This window comes from Mya arenaria, chromosome 3, assembly GCF_026914265.1.
Source record: "Mya arenaria isolate MELC-2E11 chromosome 3, ASM2691426v1".
NCBI lineage: Eukaryota > Metazoa > Mollusca > Bivalvia > Myida > Myidae > Mya > Mya arenaria.
Window position 1 is genome coordinate 68,593,376 of NC_069124.1, and position 27,101 is coordinate 68,620,476.

Sequence of the window (27,101 nt, forward strand, 5' to 3'; positions counted from 1 at the left end):
CAAGGGACATCCTAGATGGGTAAAATGCTTGGTGTCGCCGGTCACTCCATATTTCACACCCATAGGTCCCACGGTTGAAAATCTCATCAATATATGACCCGTTGGGTAAAACATCACGTGACGGACTGCTGCCCAATCAAAACAGCATCTATTCTATCGTGTGTTAATCCCTATGTCCGACTGCCCAATCAAAACAGCATCTATTCTATTGTGTGTAAATCCCAATGTCCGACTGGCTAATCAAATTTTAATTATAAACCTGTGAAATTCATCAACCAATCAAGAACAATGCTCAACTTTAATTGCCGTTTAATGAAGTCTTAAAAGAAAATCAGCACCTATATATACCAACAAATTGACGAAATAATTATACCGTTACTTTGATTGTGCGATACCTTTAAAACTGTTGGATTAATAAAAACGTAACATTGTGGTGTCTAACATAAACGTGGATATTTCCTCAAAAGTGTTAACTTGTGAACTTATTGTAATTTTGAGCTGTGTTTGTTGAGTAACCATGACAACAGTGTCCCACACGAGGAAGAAGGGTGTCTTCATGAAAGGTGAATTAAACTTTTCATACTGTTTTTGATATGAAAGACATGTTTCATATATATTTTACTTGTATACTCTGATGTAAAATAATACTGCAAGTGCATAAAAGAATAAAGAATGTTGGTATATATGTTGTTGCATATTAAGTTACCAGAATTAGTAAATTATGGCGCAAGGGTAACTTTATTTGATGACTGGGATCGACTGTGTTTGCCACCACATCGTCATGCCTGAAAAGTAACCAAATTGTCATGGCTGTACAATAATGTTGAAACACTCGTTGAATAGTAGCATGGATATTGTCACTCTTACATACTTCTAAACCGGCCTCTACTTGAAACATGAGACTTTTCGGACCTCTACCAAATCGGGTCCCATCCTGTAGACATGTCGGCTTTTGATTACTTTTTAAAGTACTTATTTACTTGTGAGTACTTGTTTTAAATATGTTGTTTTATTCTTAAAAGTATTGAGATCCATTAAGAAAAGTTGTCTTTGATCCATGCATCCATTGCAAGGCAAAATGTGGGTGTGAACAAAACGTGTGAATAAACCTTCATTTTTTATCACAAGTAAGTAGGTTTGAGCAATATAAACCACGTGTGTTGGAAAATCATTGTTTCAATTCAAGTAGATATGTAAAATCGGGTTCGATGTTAGCTGTCAAATAATTTCAACTGTTGACCATATATGTCATAGTGTAGTCGATTTGGCAAAGTACGGGCCGATTTTTCTCCCTTCCATCTACTGATCGCATGACATTTTAAAAAAAGAATATATAATTAATATATTAGCATAAAATTGTATTATATTCAGTAATTATTTTTTTATCGATTCATTTGATAATATATGTACTGAATACATGTTTTTTCTTCTCCATGGTGACAATAATATACATACATTAAAATCATATATATGTTCTACCAGTTGTATGTAAAATTATAGATCATTTTCCGTAATGACCTCAAGTATGGCATTTTATAAACTTTGAACAAAACGTGTGAATGTATTACAACCTTTATTTTTTAGGGAAATAAAGGAGGTTAGAGTAATATAAACTCGTGTTAGTTGTCATGATTTTTATTGGAAAATGAATGTTTCAATTCAAGTAGATACTATGTATGTAAAATCTGGTTTTATGTCAAATAATTACGACTGATCACTTTGTATGTCAGGGTCACGGACACTACGGACCATGGACATTACGGACCAGACACTACGGACCAGATTTAGGGACACTACGGACCAGATTTAGGGACATTACGGACCATCTTCAGAAACTTACGGACCATCATTTATAATGTTTTTTGTCATAGTGTAGTCGATTTGGTAAATTATGGGCAGATTTGTCTCGCTTCCGTCTTGTTCTCATGACATTGAAAAAAAAGAAGAAAAATAATTAATACATTGGCATTATAATCATATTATATTCAGTAATGATCTCTGTATTGTATACATGATTTTGTTCTTCTCCATGGTGACAATGATACACACACATTATAATCATGTTCCACCAGTAACAATAGAAAAGTGTAACCTTTACCACCCACAATATCAGTAGTTCACGTTGGATTGATAGATTGTGTGAAAGAGGTAATACTGTTGTGACTGGCGATATTATCTAGCAGGAACTATAGAAATCAACTTAATAACAAATATAATAAATAAATCAACTTAATAACAAATATAATAAATAATAAGTGGAGCCTATATAGTTTGGGGACGTTTTGAGTTGAGATGAAGACGTTTTGACTAAATTGGAACGTTTTGACAATTGGATATTGCAAGCAAGTGGCGTAAGACCACAGTTATTTTTACTATATGTTTCATGAATAAACTGAATATCAGAATAAATGTATGAATTAATGAATATATATGAATGATTGATAGAATGAATTAATGATTTAATGAAAGGTGACATTATTTCTTTAAAATTGGGATCTCATTGTGTTGCTGTGATAGTTGAAGTAGATGTTTTCTTGTCCATAAGCTGAAAATCATATGCACACTAAATAAAACATCATTCTGCATCCTATGTGCAGTAAGTTTTTGTGCAGCTTGGGGGGGGGGGGGGCTGTCTGGCTTGTTATTCAACAGTTCCTCCTGGGTCTGCTTCCTATGTTTAAAAATCCCTCCATTATACTTTGGAATTGAAAGTGAGGCTTTCATTCATTAGTTACCATCATTTGGAACTATTTTCAAACATTAAATTGAAAGTAAAAGTAGTTGTTAAATGTCAAAATATATATAAGAAAATTATATATTATTAATTTATATTATGTAATATAAGATTTTCAAATTCCATACTCAAACACCAATATTTTATGGCTAAGCACTGTCAACTGGCCAAATTTCAACCAGATAGCTGTATAAATTAAGAATTTATAACAATTTAAAATAGGCCACCCCTCCAAAAGCTTCCTCTATATCAGGCGTAAGACCACAGTTATTTTTACTATATGTTTCATATAGACACTAACCTGGCTTTTGATTTTATACACATTCCAATTAAAAAACAAGGACATGGCATCTCTAGAACAATTCAAGACAAATATAATCACAAGAAAACACCATGTTGACCATTGACCCGACTGTCAAAATTGAGTTCAAATACATAACTCTTCCGCCAAGGAGTCAATCGGCTACAAACAACTAATTTTCAGGCTTCCACAAGCTATGATTTTTCCAATATTTACACTGAAAACTATCAATTTCTGCAAGTGTCAAATTCAGTCAAGTTCTCTGCAAAAGAACATTTCTTGCTTCTTTTTTATTCAACTTGAATAAAATATTGATACTTGAACACAAGCACTCTTTCTTCTGTATTCACATCCGGATCTTGGCCAACGGGGAGGGGGGGGCAGATAACTGTGGTCTGGTCAACGGGGGGGGGGGGGGGGGGGCAGATAACTGTGGTCTTACGCCACTTGTTCGGCTGAAACCCACAGCAGTGCTTAATCAGGTTCTATAAGCGTAAATATTTTTTTAATATAAAGTCAATCTTTGAGAAATTATGGTCAAATTGATTCAAGACTTGATGATTTTGCTGTGCTTTGAATGAAAAAAGCGCTTTAACGCTAGCGATCAAAACCTTAAAGTTAATTAAACATTGTAAGTTAGCTTAAAGGGGCAAAGGAAACCATATCGGATAAGAGCAATATTTTGATATACGAAATGTTTATTGGACCAATGTTAATAATGATATATATAATTCAGCCATGCCCAACTTTTGAAACAATCTAGTCAAATCTCACGATATGCTGTTCTTATATATTCGACATTATTTGCTGCGATATCCTTGTTGCTAAGGGGCTATGAATCACTCCCACTAAATCTGCGGTCAGTAATTTTGATTTTATGAGACAGAGTCCACACAATATTCATAACATTATTTTCTATATTACATAACAACATATGACTTGCAGTATGTTCAGAGTATGGTGTTTTTTCATTTTGCACTGCAATATTTTGGCTGGGGATATACAGCAAATTATACAATTTATTAAGCTGTTTTTAAGTTTTATTCGCCTTTTCTAAAAAAGGCTAAACATGTTTTAAATAGCGTGTTTATGTCTGAGCAATCATAGTTTAGGCCAAGGAGAAGCATATAATTTCAAAATTCATTTAAACAAAGGCACATGTATTCCTTTTTTAGCTGAAGGCAATACTAAGTGTTTTATGTGTTTTTTAGAGGACCCTGCCAAATCACTATTTTAGAAAATGACGAAAAGTGACAAACGAAAAATAACACGAATGAATGCGTCATGTTCATGTCGCTATGAGCATTCGATATAACTGAAATACAAAGAAAAGTATAACTAAACGTAACGCATTCGAAATAAAGTTCGACATAACGGGACAATCGAGATAACACAGTTCGACATTGCGAGTTTCATTTATACTTTGAAGCATCCCACTGTACTGACACGCGCCTCAATTCTCCAATTTCCAGGACAGCTGAAGGTCACCGCGTACGTGAACCACGGCCTGGTCACGGTCCATGTGGTACAAGGGCGTCGCCTGACTACTGGATGCCACAAACAGCCGAATACGTTCGTCATGATCTCCTTGATCCCCGACCGGCCGCACGAGACCCCCACGCGCTGCCACACCGAGCTCGTGCCCAAGACCAGCTGCCCCACCTATGATGAGAAATTCTCCTTGTAAGTTAAAAATGCGTAAGCATACTATAAATTATGGTGATACATGCACGACAATGAAAGAGGTTGTTCACTAAAATATCTGCAACGACAAAACAACCATATACGTGCTGGCTTTGAACTGTTTTTGTATTCGTCGAATCTGTATCAAAAGCGTCGATAAAAAGTCTGTGCCATCAATGTCCACAATACATTCAACCAGTGTTGACCGTGCCCATGACCTTGTGTTTCAGTGAAGTGAGCGAAGAGGACGAGGGGCGCAGGCTGCTAGCCACCGTTTGGGGCCAGAAGTCAAACTCGGGGTATGTGATTGGAAACACTGCATTTGATAAAATAATAAATGAATTATCTAAAAGATGCAATGTATCTTATAGTTTAGAAATATAAAAAAGTATGTACATGTATAAGCATGTTGTAAAATAATTCAATAAATATGTGTTTCTACAACATTTGTTATAAATATTCAGATCACAGACACTGATATGTTCGAATGAAAGGTTGACTAAGCTTTTCGGGTACCTTATATTGATATTGATATTCCTTCAGGCCGATTGAGTCGTTTGGATGCATGTCGTTCGGACTGAAGCATCTGAAGAGCGGCGAGCGACCCGTTTCCGGATGGTATCACCTCCTCGCCGAGGACGTCGGCTGCAAGAAGCATCTGAAGGTCAGCGAAAACCGCCCGTGCTTTCCTGTGATGCAGAGCCGCATCGCCCGCCCCGGGCCTTTTGGTGTCGGCGTCGATGAGATCTCGGAAGTCAATAAGGTTGTCAATGGCCCTGAACGTCTCCAGATTTCCGTGCAGCGATCTCCTTTTGGTGGGTTCGGTTTCTCCGTGGTGGATGCGTGTCCGGTCCGCATTGGTCGCGTGGACGGTGCGTCCCGGGCGGAGGAGGCGGGGATACGGCCTGGTGACTTGGTGGTCCGTGTCAACGGCCAGAACGTCTCCCGCTCCACGTCAGCAAGCGTGGCGAGATGCATTAAGTAAGTAAATACTAAGTAGGAGTAGTTATAAAAAAACAGAACATAAACATATAAGAATGATATTGCTATGATCTTTATCTTCACCTACAGGTTCGAGTGTACTCAAGTAAACATTTTACCGAAAGAAAAACATTCATGGAGACAAACATTACTTCATATTAAAAAAAATGAACAGAAATCTATTTAATTAAAAAATGTATTTCTCTACCTTATTTTCACATCCAAACTAACAAATGCTTTTCGCAGGCGCGGTGGGCAGACCCTGTTGTTGGAGGTACAGCGGCTCACTCATATCCCTGCAACCCACACGCCCATGTACACACACTTACACACGGTCTCCGGGACTCCCGACTCCGGAAACGGCTCCTCGGAGGAGTGGACGATATGTGATGACCGCACGGTCCTCATGGGAACAGGAAGTGTAAGCAACAATCCTTTTAAGATTCTCCGCCATCTTAGGTCGCGCTCTCGGGCGTGTTTTGGACTCTCACTCACGCGAGAAATTAGACTTTAGTTCTCATTGGAAGATGTAAGACATAGGACATTTCGTAACAAGTGTTCCTTTTTAAAAATGAGCTACATCAATTGATATAAGGGCTGTATTGCCTTGTGATATAATTTAAAATAGTGCAATGATAAATATGTTCATATCTGGACAAGACTGATCTGAAGCAGACAGGTGCATTTGATTATTGAATTTATATTATACTATCACTGTATCACCGTAATGTAAGGTGCAATAAATAAAAAATAAAAAAAAGACTTACGAGTTATCATTGGAGTCTCAAACATAAAAACACACATCAGTGAAATGCGTCGCCTGTCTGCCAAGTCCCACTTCTGTTTGTAATATGTATTTGATCTAATCAGAGGTTGTGTTACAGAACGGGGAAACGCGGCGGCAGGCGGCGCTACACAGGCTGTTGGTGGCGGAAGAGCGTTTCGTCGAGACTATGTCGGAAGGAATGCAGCGTTATTCCCGCCCGCTTCGACACTGCCTCCTAGCGCCTGAGCACCACGTCGCGCTTTTTCAGAACGTGGAGAAGGTAAGCCTCGTTTCACGCTTTCTACATGTTCATGTGCCGGTAAGACGCAACATACTAGTTGTAAGCACATGTTTGACACTAGAATGCGCTGGCAGCTCCTGTGATCGAGCTTTTTATATAGATTTAATATATTATCGCTTTATTATCCTTTATGCAATGCAAAACGTATCGGTTTACCCCATGTATTTATGTATGTTTCCAGTTGGTAAGCATGTCGGAGTACCAGTTTCATCAAATGTTGTCCAACCTACCCGACACGGAAGACGCCGCCGACCCCGACGACTCACTATCTGTCGAGCCCGCGGACATCACCACAATCGTCGGAGTCATTTACAGGTTCAAGGTACGTATCTGGCATAAATGAGAAACGACATTATTTCATAGGAATATAAACGAAAGAAAATAACTTTGTTTGGAAAAGTAAAAATAACCAGCAAAAAAACCCTCAAGTAATGATAAGATATGCCATTTAATACAACAAGACAAAAGCCTGCATCGAAAAGGAATATTTTGCATGACTGTTCTTCTTTTCCAGCTCCCAGTGATCCTACAGGCCTACTCACAGTACGCTTCCGGTCTGCCGCATGCCGCTCGCTCTCTTTCCGCCCTAGAGAGGGATCCCGATTTTTTGCGCTTTCTTTGGCGCAACGAGGCACACAGACAGCCGCTGTCGCTGTGCGAGTTCATTAACCGGCCTCTGGAGCATCTGACAGATGTATGCCGGCTCATGTCCGCTATCCGCGACTCCCTGTCAACAGGCTCCAGCGACCACAGCGTCTACTCTGAAATTGTTAATGGTAAAGATGCTACTTCAACACAAGGAAACAACTTTTTGAGCCCATCACTTTCTTTACTAGAGGAGCAATTTTGTTATACAACGAACACCATTTAACGTTTAAAATGAACCTTGTTGATATGCGTTAAACTTTGTAAACGCAGTAATTTGATAGTTTATTTCTTTCCATTCAGGTCTGCAAACGGTGGTGTCCGCCTCCCGGTCCGTTGAAATGGTGAGCAGTTCATTTCTGTCCGTCGCTTCCTCTGTCCTTGATGTCAGCCAAGCCACACACGGTTCATCGCATCGAGTGCCACGGATGGGCGCCCGTATCCTGAAGCGAGCCTCCTCATCCTCTTCTAGTGGGTTCGGAAGTGGCGAATCCCAGCACTCTGATGAGGAACTATGTTCGCGTGCCGCCGAGCTTTTTGAACCGGATGTTGAGTTCCGGCAGACCACCGTGTGAATTAATTGTGAACATGTAAACTGTTCTGGCATTATGCATGATAGTGACAGCATTGGTGAATGTTTTCGTTATTTCGCCACACTTTGAGTGCTTTATTCAAAATAGTGTTATTGTGTATTGTTATTTATTTGTTAAGCTGGATTGTATATTTAGCATTATACATAAATAAGTTTGATGAAATTATATGTTAATACCTTTCCATCTGAGTATCTAGATTCTCTCTTTCCTTTCTGCTTGTTATATGTTTATTAAATTATTTGAATACTTACCGATATTGTCCTTTCCTCTGTTTACCAAATTTGGATGCAAAGCAAATAACATAACACAACATAACAGTGTTTAATCGGTATTAAAGGTTAACATATTCATAGCCTTATAACATACAACATATTGTCGTTGAGCAAAATCTAAAAACAAAAAAAAGTGTAACAGTAGTAAACGTTATACCCTTTAGTTTCTTTCGCCAATTGCAAAATATTTGGGGGGGGGGGGGGGGTCTTTTGGACAAACCTAGAGCAAGTGATTTTCATTTTCAATGAGATGTTTGCTGCAGATTATTTCCATTCAGTTGTTCCCTTTTGTCATCTTTTAAAAAATATCATACTATTTACCAGCGTTCGGTATAGAAAAAAAAGTATTAAACGAACACATTTGTTCAAGGCACCACTCTCAGGTCAACATATGTCAAATGTTCTTTGATCTTGAATGTTATGATGGTTTCGTGTAAGCATGTATACTCAGATGAAAAAGGAGCTTTCATTCAGTATTTTTGGTTTCCTTAAATACATAATTACATATACGTTATAATTAGAATATAATCTGGAGCAACATTACTTCGCACATCATTCCTGTTCAATAATAGTGCACTCGCGGATTCGGGTAGGGGGCGGGGGAGGGGTCGTCCTAGTCAACTTGATATTTCAATATAGGAGAAGTAATAAATACGCCCAAAATGCACCGTTTCGGACTACAAATTACTTCTGTGTGTGTGTGTGTGTCCTCTTTCATAACAAACCAATGACCGCACATACTTTTACCTGGAATTAAAACGTATATATAAACTGTCAGATATGATAGTAACATATAATTGTTGAAACTAGCAACACGAAAAGTGTGTATGAATTTCATGATGACCCATCTAAATTCTAATGCTTGGAAATATTGATGACAATGTACTGCAAACTGGAATGGATATCATCTCGTCTCTTGGCCTAATCATTGGCTTTGGAAACGGATTTCCAGCTCAAGGTCAACACGACAATGACCTTTGATCCACTGACCTCAATACACATAAGGTTTATTTGCTGTTGATTACGAACCTGTCTACCAAGTTTGAGGTCTCTGGACCTAAGCATTTATTTGTTATCGATCGGAAACAGATTTTCAGCTCGGTGTCGGTACATTATAATGAATTCAATTAGAACATTTGATGTCTCTGTGCGTAAGCGTCTTCAGTTTTTGGTCGAAAAAGGATGTCCTGATTGAGGTCATCACGACCTTGGTCTTTGACCCACTGATCCCTAGATAAATAGTCCCCATCTGCTGGTCATTACCAACCTGTCTACCAAGACTGGGGCCTTAGCGCCCTTCAGTTAAAGATCATAAGTGAGTTTTAGGCTCGATGTCACCATGGCCATGACGTAAGATACATTGATCTCAAAGCAGTAGGGCTCATCAGCTGGTTATTACCAACCAGACTACCAAGTTTGGAGACTCCGGGCCAATATAAACGTATTACTATCGATATGTTACACGTTAATCACACAATAATTGGACAAAAACAGATTTAAAGATACTCCCTACGTTCCTATGTTATGCAAATTGTTAAATATATGCATCGCGCTTTAATTGTTTATACTATTATATTTGGACATAAGGTAATATTGTCTCTGCGCCTAAAAAGGTAACTTAAACGGTGTAAATAACTACAGAGGTATTAACCTGAAAGTATGTTGCTGTTGTTTTTTTAAATATATCAGATAATATTCGCTCATGCTGGATAAAAGACTGCGTCTACTGAGGGAGCCGCTGTTTTCGATTTTATTTCTATTCTTTATCAATTATTTGCAACAGCAATAAGTTAGCTGCTGTTACAATAAGTGAAAAAAGTGAATGTTGCTGTTGGCATATGATACGGTGTTATTTTATACACTACAAATGGTTTTCAAATATTCCGTGCGGAGCTCGCAACGGACCGGTATGTTGTTTGTAAGAAAAACAGGTCCAGAGACATGGGAATACGGTAACATATTTCATCTTTCAAGAAGACTAACAAAGAGTCCAACTTAAATATATCAAGTAAATAAGGGTTTATAAGGGGTGTTAATGTTTTCAATTTGTGTACACCTCATTCTATGTATATTGTTCATAGCGAAAGGCTTAGATATTGTCGGCATTGCCAATAAAAGTTGAACCGTAGTAATACCTGTAGTCTAAAACTGAGTACAACTATTACACGTCGGGTAATCAATGGAGCCATATCATTTTGTTACGTGTTGAAAATGCTCCAACGCGTCTTCCGTTATAGTGCCAATGAGTGGAATATGGATGTAAACAGTGAGTATGGTTTCTTATTTTTCATTTTCAGAGGTTTATACGAGTAAATTAAAAAAAATGGAGAATGTAGTTTCACATAAGAATGGCCATGAGTTGTTCTAAATGTAAAAATTCTGAATAAAATTTAATATCTGATCGTCTAGAAGATGCATAACTTGCTAGACGTTAGTGTTGACAACGTAAAAATCTGGATTTTCGTGAGAATTGTTCTCGTACCTTAGGTTTAAGCATTTTCTTTACACGTGTGTGGCTTTTTTTACTGACAAAAGGTTGCCGCGTTACAAAATTTAGAACTTTATTTGTCATCTTTGCTGCACTATGCTCGATTTTCCGAACGTTATGGTGCAAATGAATAGGTTCTGGTGCTCATGAGCAGTAATTTAGTAGGAAACGAATTGTGAAAAAACTGTAGCAATTTCATAACATGAAAATTAACAATTAACTGAATTAATATCATGATCGATCTTTTTAAAGTATGACCTACTACCACACAGCTTCACGGACTTTAAGGTTCATTTGGAGTCTAATAAATTAATACTTGATAGCAAATGGTCGTCGTAATTCTAATTCTGTATTTCCAGGTATTATAAGGCAAAAATCTAACGGTTTTGTTTACATATTTTCAGATGGGTGTCTTTAAAGGAAAAAGGAGGCGGGGCTATTCATGTCGAGAAAAAATCACTCCGTAGCTCAAAATTTGCAAGAAAAAGTATTTTACAGTCATTCACCTAAATAAACAAGCACTCCCTTGCCATCTCAGAAAAAAATATTCCTCCCGTGCAGCATTGGAAGAAAGATAGTTACTAAACGAGCACGGTTTCTTTTGCCGATAATACATGCTGAATTATCTACCCACAAAAGTGAATCGTGTATTATGTCTCTTGAAATATACTATATAGTATGTGACTCTCTCGTTGTATTTGATATTTTCCAACAATGGTTTAAGATTTTTAATATAAATTCAACAGGTATGTGGTTATTATATATTATTAGATTTAAGGTTTGCATTATAATGTTGTCTTTAATATCAAGTCAAGTCAATATGTTTATTCACACAATTTCCTGTACAACACGGAAATATTGAGGTTTATGATAAAAATAATGTGATGGAGAGGCTCCAATGAATTTTAGGAAATATAAGATAATATCCGTGAGCTTTTATATTGTCTTTTATTGCCTAATTCAATATTTTCCTGCCGGAAAAAATATTAGTGTTGACTTGATCTGGATCGACAATCATTAATTATTTTCCATTTATGATTTGAATGTTTGCCTCGTGAAAATTATGGTTTGGTAAATGGGTGTTAATGATTCTCAATCGAAGACAAACTGATGCATGCTTACATTTGAAGGTGTCGGGATCAAAAGTAATCAGGCTTTGCACACTTCACACCGACATACTCAGTGACGGGGAATCTTATTGTCTAAGAATGCTGTGAAGATTTCATTGAATATGTTTCAAAGAATACTACATAAAAAATATCTATGGTCAGAATTCGAAACACGATATAATAAGTTTCACGCATTGAACAAATGCTGATTTGTTTGAAAGATCGTATTTCTTTTCATATACAAATGATTTAAAAAAGTAAACGAAAACAGTACATATACTAAAAAATTATATTTTATGTGAAAACGTTGCAATTTTGTTTCTATTAACATGCGTTCACTGTTTAATTATGATATTCACATGATTCGTAATATCTACGTGTTTCGTTATAGAAATACTGGATTAATAGAATAATGGACAGTAATACAACAGATATAATGGACAGACATTCAAAAGTGTTGTCCTCCTGATGAAGCGACCAATAAACCTCATACCATTGCAAAGTGTTTTAAGAAACCTGTTTTAGACTGAATTACAATCTCCATTGTTTTATATGGTACTTGAGCGCCATGTAGTTCCTGTACACCCAGGGGCATAAACAATAAATGGTGCTTATTGTAGGAAACCAATGACAAATAATATCTATTTAAAAAAAACACATCCCAATGATTGCATAATGGCATTGTCATTGAAAAGGGTTTATAAAGTAAAAATAAATAGAATTGACCCAGTCCCAGACTTTTGTTTTATTCATTGTTTTCAATAAAAACCGTTAAATTTAAACATAGAACTAAGCTCGTTTGTATATTAGCCGTAAAATATAGTTGTTTGGATAAACAAACAATATTTCCCTTTAAAATATATAACGCTCTTTGAACATTATTTATTTGTATTTTGGGCCGATGGCCTTATGTAATACAAATATATCACTATTGTTTTGAATTGTATCTAGATATGTAAAATAGGAATGTATTTCGTGAATTATCTGGTAATATTTAAGTCCCAGGAAACTGTTGTATATTATGTGTACGAGAATTTAGGGTTTTCATTTTTATCTTCTACAAACATTTGTTTTAATTCTAAATCCCAATTCTTGTTTCACAGGAACATAACATGATATAAAAACAAAATTTCCTAAAGAAGAAAATTACTATGATACATTGCAACCGTGTACATCATGTTTGTACAATGAGGGATAATCTGTGGCTACTGTGGCACTTGACAATATACGGATTGCAAAGGGGCTACTGTGACAGTGTCTTATAAAAACAACATAGCCATTAATGACAGCAGCAAATACACAAGGGACATCCTAGATGGGTAAAATGCTTGGTGTCGCCGGTCACTCCATATTTCACACCCATAGGTCCCACGGTTGAAAATCTCATCAATATATGACCCGTTGGGTAAAACATCACGTGACGGACTGCTGCCCAATCAAAACAGCATCTATTCTATCGTGTGTTAATCCCTATGTCCGACTGCCCAATCAAAACAGCATCTATTCTATTGTGTGTAAATCCCAATGTCCGACTGGCTAATCAAATTTTAATTATAAACCTGTGAAATTCATCAACCAATCAAGAACAATGCTCAACTTTAATTGCCGTTTAATGAAGTCTTAAAAGAAAATCAGCACCTATATATACCAACAAATTGACGAAATAATTATACCGTTACTTTGATTGTGCGATACCTTTAAAACTGTTGGATTAATAAAAACGTAACATTGTAGTGTCTAACATAAACGTGGATATTTCCTCAAAAGTGTTAACTTGTGAACTTATTGTAATTTTGAGCTGTGTTTGTTGAGTAACCATGACAACAGTGTCCCACACGAGGAAGAAGGGTGTCTTCATGAAAGGTGAATTAAACTTTTCATACTGTTTTTGATATGAAAGACATGTTTCATATATATTTTACTTGTATACTCTGATGTAAAATAATACTGCAAGTGCATAAAAGAATAAAGAATGTTGGTATATATGTTGTTGCATATCAAGTTACCAGAATTAGTAAATTATGGCGCAAGGGTAACTTTATTTGATGACTGGGATCGACTGTGTTTGCCACCACATCGTCATGCCTGAAAAGTAACCAAATTGTCATGGCTGTACAATAATGTTGAAACTCTCGTTGAATAGTAGCATGGATATTGTCACTCTTACATACTTCTAAACCGGCCTCTACTTGAAACTTGATACTTTTCGGACCTCTACCAAATCGGGTCCCATCCTGTAGACATGTCGGCTTCTGATTACTTTTTAAAAAGTACTTATTTACTTGTTAGTACTTGTGTTAAATATGTTGTTTTATTCTTAAAACTTAAAAGTATTGAGATCCATTAAGAAAAGTTGTCTTTGATCCATGCATCCATTGCAAGGCAAAATGTGGGTGTGAACAAAACGTGTGAATAAACCTTTATTTTTTATCACAAGTAAGTAGGTTTGAGCAATATAAACCACGTGTGTTGGAAAATCATTGTTTCAATTCAAGTAGATATGTAAAATCGGGTTCGATGTTAGCTGTCAAATAATTTCAACTGTTGACCATATATGTCATAGTGTAGTAGTCATAGTTTGGCAAAGTACGGGCCGATTTTTTTCCCTTCCATCTACTGATCGCATGACATTTAAAAAAAAGAATATATAATTAATATATTAGCATAAAATTGTATTATATTCAGTAATTATTTTTTTTATCGATTCATTTGATAATATATGCACTGAATACATGTTTTTTCTTCTTTTATACATACATTATAATCATATATATGTTCTACCAGTTGTATGTAAAATTATAGATCAATTTCCGTAATGACCTCAAGTATGGCATTTTATAAATTTTGTTTTAAAACTGTGCGTAAAGTTATATATCATGGTCCGTAATGTCCTTAAATGTGGTCTGTTATGTCCGTCTGTACAAGATAATTTTCAAATTCAAACTTTTCTTTATACAATCTATAATTTATACATTTTCTAGAAGTATTTATAGTAGAAAACCATTCATTAATAAAGAGATCGGACAATTTTTGATAAACAGTTTTCTTTAACCATGATCTGTTTAAAAAGTCATGACTCTGCCAAATGTTAATATGCCCGCATTTAATCAATATTTCCTTAATATTACGAATCCACTGGAAATGGGACTGTCGTGGATTTTCGGAAAACATAAATCTACTTAGGACAATATTATATAAAGATACAGTAAGTTTAGGTAACGGCGGGGTTATTAATTTTGACCAAAAGTCAATCAAACGTGTATTAGTGTCAATATTTAGAGGTTTAACACCAGTTTCGCCATATACAATACAGTTTGGTGTATTGCTCTTGACACCTAACACATATTTCAAATACTTTAGTTGCACTTTCTCGAGAATATTAATATTACCATAACCCCAACATTCACATCCATATAACAAAATAGGTTCGACAACTTTGTGAAATAAATCAATTTGCAATTCAATAGAAAGACAATGATATCTAGCTTTCCTCAACAAAACAAACATAGCTTTAGTGGCTTGCTTTGCGATATATTCTTTTGCTTTGAAAAACGAACCACTTCTACTAAATAACACACCTAAATATTTATATTCGTTTACTATTTCTAATTTATCATCGCATAGAAGGAATTCGTGTTCAACACGTCTTCCCTTCGAAAAAATAAGCACTTTTGTTTTAGTGGTGTTAATAGTAAGTTGCCATCTTTTACAATAATATCAGTAGTGCACGTTAGAATGAAATATATATATTGTGTGAAAGTGGTTTGTACTTTGAATCATCCCACTGTACTGACACGCGCGTTAATTCTCCATTTCCAGGACAGCTGAAGGTCATCGCGTACGTGAACCACGGCCTGGTCACGGTCCATGTGGTACAAGGGCGTCGCCTGACTACAGGAGGCCACAAACAGCCGCATACGTTCGTCATGATCTCCTTGATCCCCGACCGGCCGCACGAGACCCCGACGCGCTGCCACACCGAGCTCGTGCCCAAGACCAGCTGCCCCACCTATGATGAGAAATTCTCCTTGTAAGTTATAAAAGTGTCAGCATACTAGTCAATTAAGGTAATACAGGCATTACAATACAATGTTTAATACAAGAAGCTGTTCATTAAACCTCTGCAACGAAAAACACACTTACACGTGGTGGCTTGGAACTTTTCTTTTCTATTTCTTCGAATCTGTATCAAAAGCGTCGATATAAAGTATATGCCATCAATTGAAAAACATAGATATCCATGTCCACAATACATTAAACCTGTGTTGACCGTGTCCGTGACCTTGTGTTTCAGTGAAGTAAGCGAGGCGGACGAGGGACGCAGGCTGCTAGCCGCCGTCTGGGGCCAGAAGTCAAACTCGGGGTATGTGATTGGAAAGACAACATCTGATAATATAATAAATGAATTATTAAGATGCAATGTATCCTCTAGTTTAGAAACATAAAAACAGTCGTATGTATATGCCCATTGTAAAATAATAATACATATGTGTTTAATAACATTTGTAATAAATATTGTTGATGCATTTCGATCAAAACATGCAGAATAGTCTTTGTTCAATGCGCATTAGATAAGAGAATTACACCCAACCAATAGCTCACAGATCACAGACACTGAAAGGTTAACTAAGCTTTTCGGTTACATAATATTGATATTGACATGTTTCCTTCAGACCCATTGAGTCGTTTGGATGCATGTCGTTCGGATTGAAGCATCTGAAGAGCGGCGAGCGACCCGTTTCCGGATGGTATCACCTCCTCGCCGAGGACGTCGGCTGCAAGAAGCATCTGAAAGTCAGCGAAAACCGCCCGTGCTTCCCTGTGATGCAGAGCCGCATCGCCCGCCCCGCGCCTGTTGATATCGGCGTCCACGAGATCTCGGAAGTCAACAAGGTTATCAACGGCCCTGAGCGTCTCCAGATTTCTGTGCAGCGATCTCCTTTTGGTGGGTTCGGTTTCTCCGTGGTGGATGCGTGTCCGGTCCGCATTGGTCGCGTGGACGGTGCCTCCCGGGCGGAGGAGGCGGGAATACGGCCTGGTGATTTGGTGGTCCGTGTCAATGGTCAGAACGTCTCCCGCTCCACGTCAGCAAGCGTGGCGAGATGCATTAAGTAAGCAGAAACTAAGTAGGAGTAGTTATAAACAACAGAACATAAGCATATTAGAATGTTGTTGTTTAATTGTATTCTTTTCCTTCACCTTCAGGTTCGAGTGTAGAGCTCCACATTAAAGTAAACATTTTACCGAAAAAAAAACCATTCATGGAGCCAAACATAACTTCATATTCAAAAACAGAAAAGAAAGCTATTGGATTTAAAAAAAAATGAATTATGTTTTCTCTACCTTATTTTCACATCCAAACTAACAACTGTTGTTTTGCAGGCGCGGTGGGCAGACCCTATTGTTGGAGGTGCAGCGGCTAATTCAGATCCCGGCAACCCACACGCCCATGTACACACACTTCAACACGGTCTCCGGGACTACAGGCCCCGGAAACGGCTCCTCGGAGGAGTGGACGATCTGTGATGACCGCACGGCTCTCATGGGAACAGGAAGTGTAAGCAACAATCCTTTTAAGATTCTCCGCCGTCTACGGTCGCGCTCCCGGGCGTGTTTTGGACTCTCACTCACGCGAAATATAAGACTTTAGTTCTCATTTGAAGATGTAAGACATAGGACATTTCGTTGTGCCTTTCAAAAGTGAACTACATCAATTAATATGATATAGTGTGTTATCTTGTGATATATTTTAAAATAGTGCAATGATAAATATGTGCATATGTGTATCTGAACAAGACTTAAGCAGACAGGTGCATTGATTGATTGATTTTATTCATTATACTGTATCACCGTAATGTTAGGTGCAATAAACTGTGAAAAAAGACTTACGAGTTATCATTGGATCCTCAAACATACAAACACAAATCAGTGAAATGCGTCGCCTGTCTGCCAAGTCTCCATCCTGTAATATTTATTTGACTTAATCAGAGGTTGTGTTACAGAACGGCGACACGCGGCGGCAGGCGGCGCTTCACAGGCTGCTGGTGGCGGAAGAGGGTTTCGTCGAGACTATGTCCGTAGGAATGCAGCGTTATTCCCGCCCGCTACGTCACTGCCTCCTTGCTCATGAGAATCACGTCGCGCTTTTTCAGAACGTGGAGAAGGTAAGCCTCGTTACACGCTTTCTACATGTACATAAGACATAACATTGTAAGCATTAGTGTAACACTAGAATGCAAACGCGCTGACAGTTAAGTTCCTAAGCTCGAGCTTTTAATGTTAATTATATTCTCGTTATATAATACTTTATGTAATGTAAAACTAATCGTTATACCCCATGTCTTTCTGTGTGATTCCAGTTGGTTAGCATGTCGGAGTACCAGGTTCACCAGATTTTGTCCAACCTACCCGACACGGAAGACCACGCCGACCCCGACGACTCGCTATCTGTCGAGCCCGCCGACATGACCACAACCGTCGGCATCATTTACAGGTTCAAGGTAGGTGTCTGGCATAAATGAGAAACGACATTACTTTATACGCATTAACACCAAAGAAAATAACTTCAAGCTAATGTCTAAACCAAGAATAATTAATTTTGCACGATTGTCCATCTTTCCAGCTCCCAGTGATCCTGCAGGCCTACTCACAGTACGCTTCCGGTCTGCCGTGCTCCGCTCGCTCTCTTGCTGCTCTAGAGAGGGATCTCGATTTTTTGCGCTTTCTGTGGCGCCTCGAGGCACACAGACAGCCGCTGTCGCTGTGCGAGTTCATTAACCGGCCTCTGGAGCATCTGACAGATGTCTGCCGCCTCATGTCCACCATCCGCGACTCCCTGTCAATAGGCTCCAGCGACCACAGCGTCTACTCCGAAATTGTCAATGGTAAGGATATATCTTAAGCCCAATACTATACTAGAGAACCAATTTCCAACATTCTATTTTGATATAAAACGAACAACATTTTCAACGTTTAAAATGAACTTAGTTTATATGCGCCTGTGAACGCAGTAATTTAAGTTTATTTGTTTCCATTCAGGTCTGAAGTCAGTGGTATGCGCCTCCCGGTCCGTGGAATTGGTGAGCAGTTCATTTCTGTCCGTCGCTGCTTCCTCCGTCCTTGATGTCAGCCAATCCACTTACGGTTCATCGCATCGAGTGCCACGGATGGGCGCCCGTATCCTGAAGCGAGCCTCCTCATCCTCTTCTAGTGGGTTCGGAAGTGGTGAGTCCCAGCACTCTGATGAGGAACGATGTTCGCGTGACGCCGAGCTCTTTGAACCGGAAGTGGAGTTCCGGCAGACCACCGTGTGAACTGATGGTGAACTAAGTAAACTGTTGTGACAGTGTGCATTGCGACAATATTGGTGAATGTTGTCATATTATGAAGCCATTTTGAGTGCTATGTTCAAAATATTGTTACATACTTTATTGAGTGTTGTTATTGTTTTGCTTGATTGTATATTTACATTGTATACAGATATTTTTAATGAAATTCTCTGTAAATGCCTTTTTCATCCGTGTATCCAAATTTCTCTCTGTCCTTTCCGCTTATTATTTGTTTATTAAAGGATTTGAATACTGACCGCTCGTGTCATTTACTGTAGACGGAATTAGCTATTATCTAAATAGGTTATCGGTAGAAAAATATGAAATGGCATATATAGTTTAGATCATTTATTTTATTATGTTAATCTTTACTCGAATGACTCACTATACCCCCCCCCCCCCACCCCAATGACTCACCATAAACCCACCTCCTCCACACACCTCCGTTCATGTTATTTTTAATCGGAACGGTATGACATTCGTTACATTGCTAATAAAACTATAGGAGGCTGTTTCTTCATGTGCGAAAGAAAATACAGGATATACTAATTTCATTAAGAGTTTTTAATGTGTGGAGCGAGGGGAGCCGCTCTTTCCGCTTTTATTTAAATTCATTGATGATTTGCAACAGCATTAGCAAGGAATGACTTAGCTGCTGTAACAATGAAAAGTACGTGCGTTCTACTTAGCAAATCCCTATATCGTTGACATTGCTGTTATGTTTTGGAGTTTTGAGGGGCAGACTTGTCCAGAGTGACGTTACAGCTTACCGTGAATTAGTTGTTGGGTATGGAGCGGGTTCAGGGCATGGAAGGACCTCCACTTATTCCACCCTCTTCCATATATTTCCACAAACAGCACACACACGTTTACATATTCTAACATACTGCGATTTCCGCAGTATCGGTAGTGTTACGACTTAATTTGGTGTAAAACAACCTAACACGTGTAACCTCCCTTTGAGACATTTCTCCAGAATTTGCGCTAAATGACACGCGGTTTTTATAATAACGATGCCGATTAGAGAACACACTTCCAAGATGTTTTCAAACATAAAAGTGGTCTACGTAGATAAAAAGCGGAACTTAATTAGCAAAACATATTAAAGCGGGTGCTCTACATTTGAAGCTTTGGAAAGGTAAAATTTCATTGTATGAGTATAACCAATTGGTTTGTATTTCGGATAAATATTTCGGACACATGATTGACATTTTTATCTCTAGACTTAATGTACGATAATACAATTGGTATTGATATTTTTGTTTGATTTTAATATTATTTTGGGCATGTGTTTGGTAGAGATTTGCTTGTGCATGACCCCTTATGGTATAGCTACAATAATGAACGTTTGGGGAACTTACAGTCGAGTAAGGGATTCCGAATCAGTAAGGACAAATTCAGTGCTGTATAAATATAAGGATAGTCAGCTAAATGAAACAATACATGTTCAGGAGCTCATATATGTGGACTAGATTTCTATTACTTTCAAATTATGATGAGACTTCTGTAGTCCATATATCTTGTTGTCTAAATATACACACTGTAGGAATTCCGAATCAGTTGAAGGTGTTTAGGATCACGTGATATGTTAGGCTGTTTTATCCAATCACTGCATCTTCTGTTCTCTGAAGTTGGGGGTCGTCTCAAAATCAACTTCAACTGGGAAACAAACATGGAAAAGGCCAAAGATTTTTTTTATTTGATTCTCATGCAGACTTTAAAAATTTAATTTGGTGTTTGGGTGGAGTTTATTTAGAAAAAATAGGCTAGTTTGAATTCTTTTAACTTGCAGTCTCTCATTAACAGGCACTTTTTATAAATATAAAGGTTGGTCATATTTAACTTTTATTTTATTTTACACAATCCTTATTTGTCCTAGTCAAATGAAAAAGTAAGACTGGTGGGTTAAAGTAAGGATGTGGGGTTTCAGACAGGTGGTCAAGTGAAAATCCAAAATGATTGATTTTGCCACCAATCTTGTATTTGAGGCAGGGCTGAATGTGACAAATATCTTTTGTCACTATATTTATTTTTTGTTAAAACCTTTGACACATACCAGTAACAAAAATAAATTATGACAAAATATACATGGAATATATAAAACAGTGTCTACTGGCTTTGTTAACACATGCAGTACCAGTCACTTAATAGAAATTAAATAAAAATAATATGTAATAAATAAAGATAACAAACATGGTATATATGAAATGGAGATATGATGGAATAAGATATCGATAGTGTTAAAAATAGTAGAAAATGGGCATTACTCACTCATTATCTAAGCTGGAGTTTTGCCCAATAAAGTGGCTATTGAAACATGTGTACCAATTTTCATTTGAATATCTTAAACATTTTTTTAATAATCACCCAAGGATGAAAGTTTTTGCATGATGCTGATGATGAGGAATGCCAAGGGTATCACAATTTCTCGACTGTTTTCTTAAAATTTAAAAAAGAAAAGCTAAAAGTATAATTGTCCCATTATCTGATAAAACTTCAGTACAAAGTAAATGTAACTATTTATATTTCTGATCACAATGTTCATTGCACTCCCAGATGTCATTTCAGCAACAGTGTCTTACAAATTCTTAAAAGTTTCATCAAGACATGATGCCATTGGCTGGATGGTGTAGTGACATGGAAGCACCATACAATCACCATGTAACTTTCATTTTGCTCTGGCCATGGACATGTACTTGATGCTGGATCACAACATGTTTCAGCATACACAGTTCCTCTCACCATGAAATTGAAAATAAAACACTTTTAGTAAAACACTTCATATTGTGTCAATATATTGTATGTAAATGTACATGTATGTGGTGATTAAACTCATCTAAGTTTCCTTTTATGTCAATATAATCAGAGTATTAAGAGTCACCAGAAATTAAGTAAAAAAAACACACTAAATAACTTACAATATACACACTGATGATTTCCAACTAAAATGAGCTACAAATTCGCAACCACGAGTTCTACCCCTCTTAATTTCCAAATTCGAGGTTTGCCCCTGCACACCGACAACCTCATGGCCATCAGTTGCTTCTACTATTAAGTATAAGATCTAGCACCATTTAAAATTTTATGAAAAAGTTTACTGTAAGATACACTGAACCACTGGCTTAGTAATGTTCTGTTCACTTAAGGCCATGATTTCTATCAGTTAATTTTCAGACAAATATTTTTGGTTCAAACTTCTTAAAGCTGCACTCTCACAGAATGAATGTATTGACAACTATTCTTATTTATTGTCTTGGAACAAGCAAATTGTGTCCAAAATCCCTAGAAATCAGATCACAGATTTTTATATTTAAATTAAAAAAAATATGTTTAATGCATTTTTCTTAAACTGTTAACCGTAAGTAACGGTTTAAGCCATAAAACCATAAATTTTCAAACGGAATTTTTTTATCAGCAATCTTATATCATTGGTTTGCAGATATATTTATGCAAAAATTTGCTCTTTCAAGTTTCCAAGATTAAAAAAGAGTTGTAAAAAATGGTATCTATGTGAGAGTGCAGCTTTAAAACACTCACTATAAATTTATCTAGCTACTAAAAAGTGATATTATTGTAGAAAGTTGAGTTTTCAACAAATATTTTAACACAAGAATGTAGAATTGTTTACCAGAACGTTATTTACTGTACAATATACAGTGCACTAGACTTTGAGACAGCCCCCAACATGTGACCCGGAATTCCCGCAATAACCCACTTTCATTTTCAATGTAAAATCAATATTTAATGTCAATATATTTTTGTGGAGTGCTAGCATCTGTTCAAGTAAATATCCATTTTTTGTTAAACCCCAAAATAACAAGTATTTACCTCTTATTTACCTATTTATTTGACGTTGTTTCATCCAAAGCGCATTTCCATTACCGGTGCGTCAGTAAAATTGTTCCATGTGCGATATTTGTAAACATGTACACAAAGGCAGTTTTGATGTGTACAAGTTGTTGTAAGCATTAACGAAGCGTCAAACACAATATATATGTAAAAAAAATCTTCATATGCAGGTCATTCGCAGATATTTTCAGGTGAATTTAAACGACTGATTCGGAACTACCCCTGATTCGGAATCCCTTATTAAACTGTACATGTTAGTCCAAATAATTGTACGTTGACGGATTTTTTTTAGATTTTTGATATGGCAAATCCTTAACGTACAAATTGTTTAGTATCAAAAGTGGGTAGTTGTTCCGATCAGGATTCCAGGTTAAAGCATATAGCGTCTATAAACTCAGACAACGCGAAAACTTTTTTTTCTTCACAGGACATTGCGACCGGTTAACACTGAAAGTTTACCTGTCACACCAAATTTTTACCTGTCGCAATGTTACAAACAGTATTCAGTTACATCAGCCTAAACCTTGATTTAAAGCCTCTTATATAAATAAGTTTTGTAATTCCCCATTATAACAGGTTAATATCTTCTTGCTTAGATGTGTCCTACTATTATATATTACAAAGAAGGAGCTTAACATCAGGTAAAAAAATCAATATTTCGGATCTTAAATCATTTTTTTTTTTTGCCCTTGCCTCCCCCAAAAAAACTAATATCCGGTTCGTCTTCCCATGAAGCAGCTTGATCTTACTCTTTTAATTTATCTTTAAATTAAAGATACAGTACCTGAGGTACCGTTATAAAATATAACGAATTGTACTACAAGTCAAACTCAAAGACACAACATTTATGCAAAAACGAAAGTAGAGTTCGTGTTATTGGCAATGTTTAACAGAGCAGAAAGAGTGTCAGCTCGGTATATTCATAATCATGTTTAAATTAACACTTTGCCGAAAAAGATACATACTGAAATATGTAAGGTCTGAACAATTCCGTAAAATTCCGTCTATTAAGGTTAAGGTGTATTAGAGTACGAGGTGAAATCGGAACCTTACGTGTTTTTTCGGCTTTTTCGGAAACATGTGCAAAAAGGGTTTACAAATAGTGATACACAGATTTACACGCTGAATAATCATGATATAATAGTTAACAACTCTTAACATTTATTTAGAAACTGAAAGTAAATTTTCCGGAATTAAACGGTGCTGACTGTAATTTTTCACCGGACATTGTGACCGACCAAAACAAAACTTTCGTCGGTCAAAATGGAAATATACCGGACATGTCCGACGGACATTCGCATTGTCTGTAAACTATCATAAAAACAAGAAATATTACCAGATAATGTTATTTTATATTAGTTCACAAAAAATAAATATCCAACTTATAATTATGAGTTTGACGGCTTTTCTTCATTTTATTCTGTCAAAACAACGATATATACATGAAGGGCACCTGCAAGGCTTCAGGGCACAGTTTTAAATCGCTCCGAACATTTCTCTTCTTGTTGTTTCTTTTTGTTTGAATTCATGTTAATTTATATATCCTGTTGTGCATGCTAATATGATAATTGTTTTGATGATCATAAGCTGTATATGCTTGTATCAAAATAAATGTTCTGTTCTGTTCTGTATTGGCAGTTAATATGGACTAGACCTACATTAAATGGCTGTCAGCGAGTCTTTTGATGTTTTCTATGATTATGGCACTCTTGAGACTTACATATATAAGAAATGTCCCAAATGTTTCAAAAAAGTTTCCTTGAACTAATATTATTATTGTAGCTACATGACCCCTACCTCAAAGGTTAAGGTGACACAAAGAGTTTAAAGATTTACATTTTAGAAGTAAAAGAGGAGTATTCTTGGGCATGGTGGCTATAACGGTCCGCTGTAGGCGTCAGATATGCGTTCACAATGATGTAACGGTCCGCTGTAGGCGGCGAATGTGCGTTTATAGTATAACATTTTGTTATAGATGGAAGTACGTTAATAGTACATATGTTTACTTTGTTGGTAATGTGCAAATTAGCAAAGCCCGGGCACTGTGTGGATTAAGAATAAACTGTATATAAAGACCAGCGGACCTCTTCAGGATTGAGCATGCTTTTCTCTGAAGGGATCTGTTGGACTTGTTTCGGGTTGCACGTTACAAATGGTGGCAGCAGTGGGATTAAAGATGAAACATCAAACAAATGCATGAACAAAATGTTATTCAATAAAAGGCCTCCCGCCCATAATACATGTTACAATGCAAATCAAATGTAACAAAATACATATATGTAATAAATAAGAGTTGTGTCTCTTGGTTAACAAAATTAAGTGTTATATATAGCTAGCATGAGGTTATGAAAGTAAAAAGCATTGGATTTAATATGCCGCAGATGTCATGAAATCTTGAACACTTAAAAAAATATACAATATTCATCTTCAATAACAAGTATATCTTTGTCCAATAAACAATAAATACAGAAGCGATCATCTCTATTAATACTAAAAAACCACCAATTTCAATATGGAGTATATAGTTTATGACTAGAGGTTCTTAATCTAGCCAATGGTTTTTTGCACAGGAAATGATAAACTTATATTACGTTATATAATTCAACATTCAATAAAGACTTATATTTATATTAATATGCCGCAGATGTCATTAAATCTTGAACACTTAAAAAATATACAATATTCATCTTCAATAACAAGTATGTCTTTGTCCAATAAACAACAAATACAGAAGCAATCATTTCTATCAATACTAAAAAACGACCAATTTTAATAAGGAGTTTATGACTAGAGGTTCTTAATCAAGCCAATGGTTTTTGCACAGGAAATGGTAAACTTATATTAAGGTATAGAATTCAACATTCAATAAAGACTTAAGGCATTTATATTTATATCACAACATGAGGAATTATTTACATCATCAAGCCATGTTTGTTTACAACAATCAGCAATTCTTGTTTTAAAATGATACATAAATATATTTATATCTCCCAACATCCTGGGCAATCCAAGAATAGCCAAAGCCTTATGTAAGCAGTATTTCTTTGATATAAGTTGCCCAAGTACGCCTACCTATTAAAACTTTCTAGATATTTATTGTAATATACAAATTTTTACGGAATCTGTTTTCAGGCATTTGTTATACTTTGCACCAATATTTTACTCATTTTGAGACATAAATAGTTAACATTGATATTCACCACATTCACCTTAGGCCACACAATAAATTACAAATCTCCAACAAAATATTTACAAAAGAAAGCTGTACTTTTTATGCCCCCGAAGGTGGGCATATTAAAATCGCACCGTCCGTCCGTCCGGCTCTGTAACTTTCCCTTGTATGGACAGATTTTAAAATAACTTGCCACATGTGTTCCACATACCAAGACGACGTGTGGCGTGCAAGACTCGTGTCCCTACCTCAAAGGTCAAGGTCACACTTAGTGTTTATTCACAATTGAGTGCTGCATATAAGGATATAGAGTAAAGGTTGTCGTGTCCGGGCTGTAACTTTCTCTTGTATGGACAGATTTTAAAATAACTTGCCACATGTGTACCACATACCAAGACGACGTGTCGCGTGCAAAACCCGTGTCCCTACCTCAAAGGTCAAGGTCACACTTAGTGTTTATTTACAATGGAGTGCTGCATATAAGGACATAGAGTATAGGTTGTTGTGTCCGGGCTGTAACTTTCCCTTGTATGGACAGATTTTAAAATCACTTGCCACATGTGTTCCACATACCAAGACGACGTGTCGCGTGCAAGACCCGTGTCCCTACCTCAAAGATCAAGGTCACACTTAGTGTTTATTCACAATGGAGTGCTGCATATAAGGACATAGAGTATAGGTTGTCGTGTCCAGGCTGTAACTTTCCCTTGTATGGACAGATTTTAAAATAACTTGCCACATGTGTTCCACATACCAAGATAACGTGTGGCGTGCAAGACCCGTGTCCCTACCTCAAAGGTCAAGGTCACACTTAGTGTTTATTTACAATGGAGTGCTGCATATAAGGACATAGAGTATAGGTTGTCGTGTCCGGGCTGT

General features: G+C 36.8%; 2 protein-coding genes across 2 annotated transcripts; both read left to right on the forward strand.

The window, feature by feature from the left end:
- Positions 1-517: 517 nt before the first annotated feature.
- LOC128226228 (uncharacterized) lies at positions 518-7,986 on the forward strand. The gene is made up of 9 exons (XM_052936117.1): positions 518-563; positions 4,508-4,718; positions 4,949-5,017; positions 5,262-5,699; positions 5,946-6,120; positions 6,584-6,745; positions 6,948-7,088; positions 7,281-7,542; positions 7,715-7,986. The coding sequence occupies exons 1-9, from the start codon at positions 518-520 to the stop codon at positions 7,984-7,986; spliced, it is 1,776 nt and encodes a 591-aa protein (XP_052792077.1).
- A 5,704-nt stretch (positions 7,987-13,690) lies between these two features.
- Positions 13,691-19,186, forward strand: LOC128226229 (uncharacterized). Its single transcript, XM_052936118.1, has 9 exons — positions 13,691-13,736; positions 15,693-15,903; positions 16,168-16,236; positions 16,547-16,984; positions 17,256-17,430; positions 17,876-18,037; positions 18,233-18,373; positions 18,496-18,757; positions 18,912-19,186. Exons 1-9 carry the CDS (start codon positions 13,691-13,693, stop codon positions 19,184-19,186), a joined length of 1,779 nt encoding a protein of 592 aa, XP_052792078.1.
- The last annotated feature ends 7,915 nt before the right edge of the window (positions 19,187-27,101 follow it).

What these genes read in the sequence shown, in the direction of transcription:
- LOC128226229 (XM_052936118.1), top strand. Translation starts at nt 13,691, where the DNA reads ATGACAACAGTGTCCCACACGAGGAAGAAGGGTGTCTTCATGAAAG. An exon ending in AGCGTGGCGAGATGCATTAA is followed by an intron (nt 16,985 to 17,255) that starts GTAAGCAGAAAC and finishes GTTGTTTTGCAG; the next exon opens with GCGCGGTGGGCAGACCCTAT. An exon ending in CTACTCCGAAATTGTCAATG is followed by an intron (nt 18,758 to 18,911) that starts GTAAGGATATAT and finishes GTTTCCATTCAG; the next exon opens with GTCTGAAGTCAGTGGTATGC.
- LOC128226228 (XM_052936117.1), top strand. Translation starts at nt 518, where the DNA reads ATGACAACAGTGTCCCACACGAGGAAGAAGGGTGTCTTCATGAAAG. An exon ending in GGCCAGAAGTCAAACTCGGG is followed by an intron (nt 5,018 to 5,261) that starts GTATGTGATTGG and finishes ATATTCCTTCAG; the next exon opens with GCCGATTGAGTCGTTTGGAT. An exon ending in AGCGTGGCGAGATGCATTAA is followed by an intron (nt 5,700 to 5,945) that starts GTAAGTAAATAC and finishes TGCTTTTCGCAG; the next exon opens with GCGCGGTGGGCAGACCCTGT.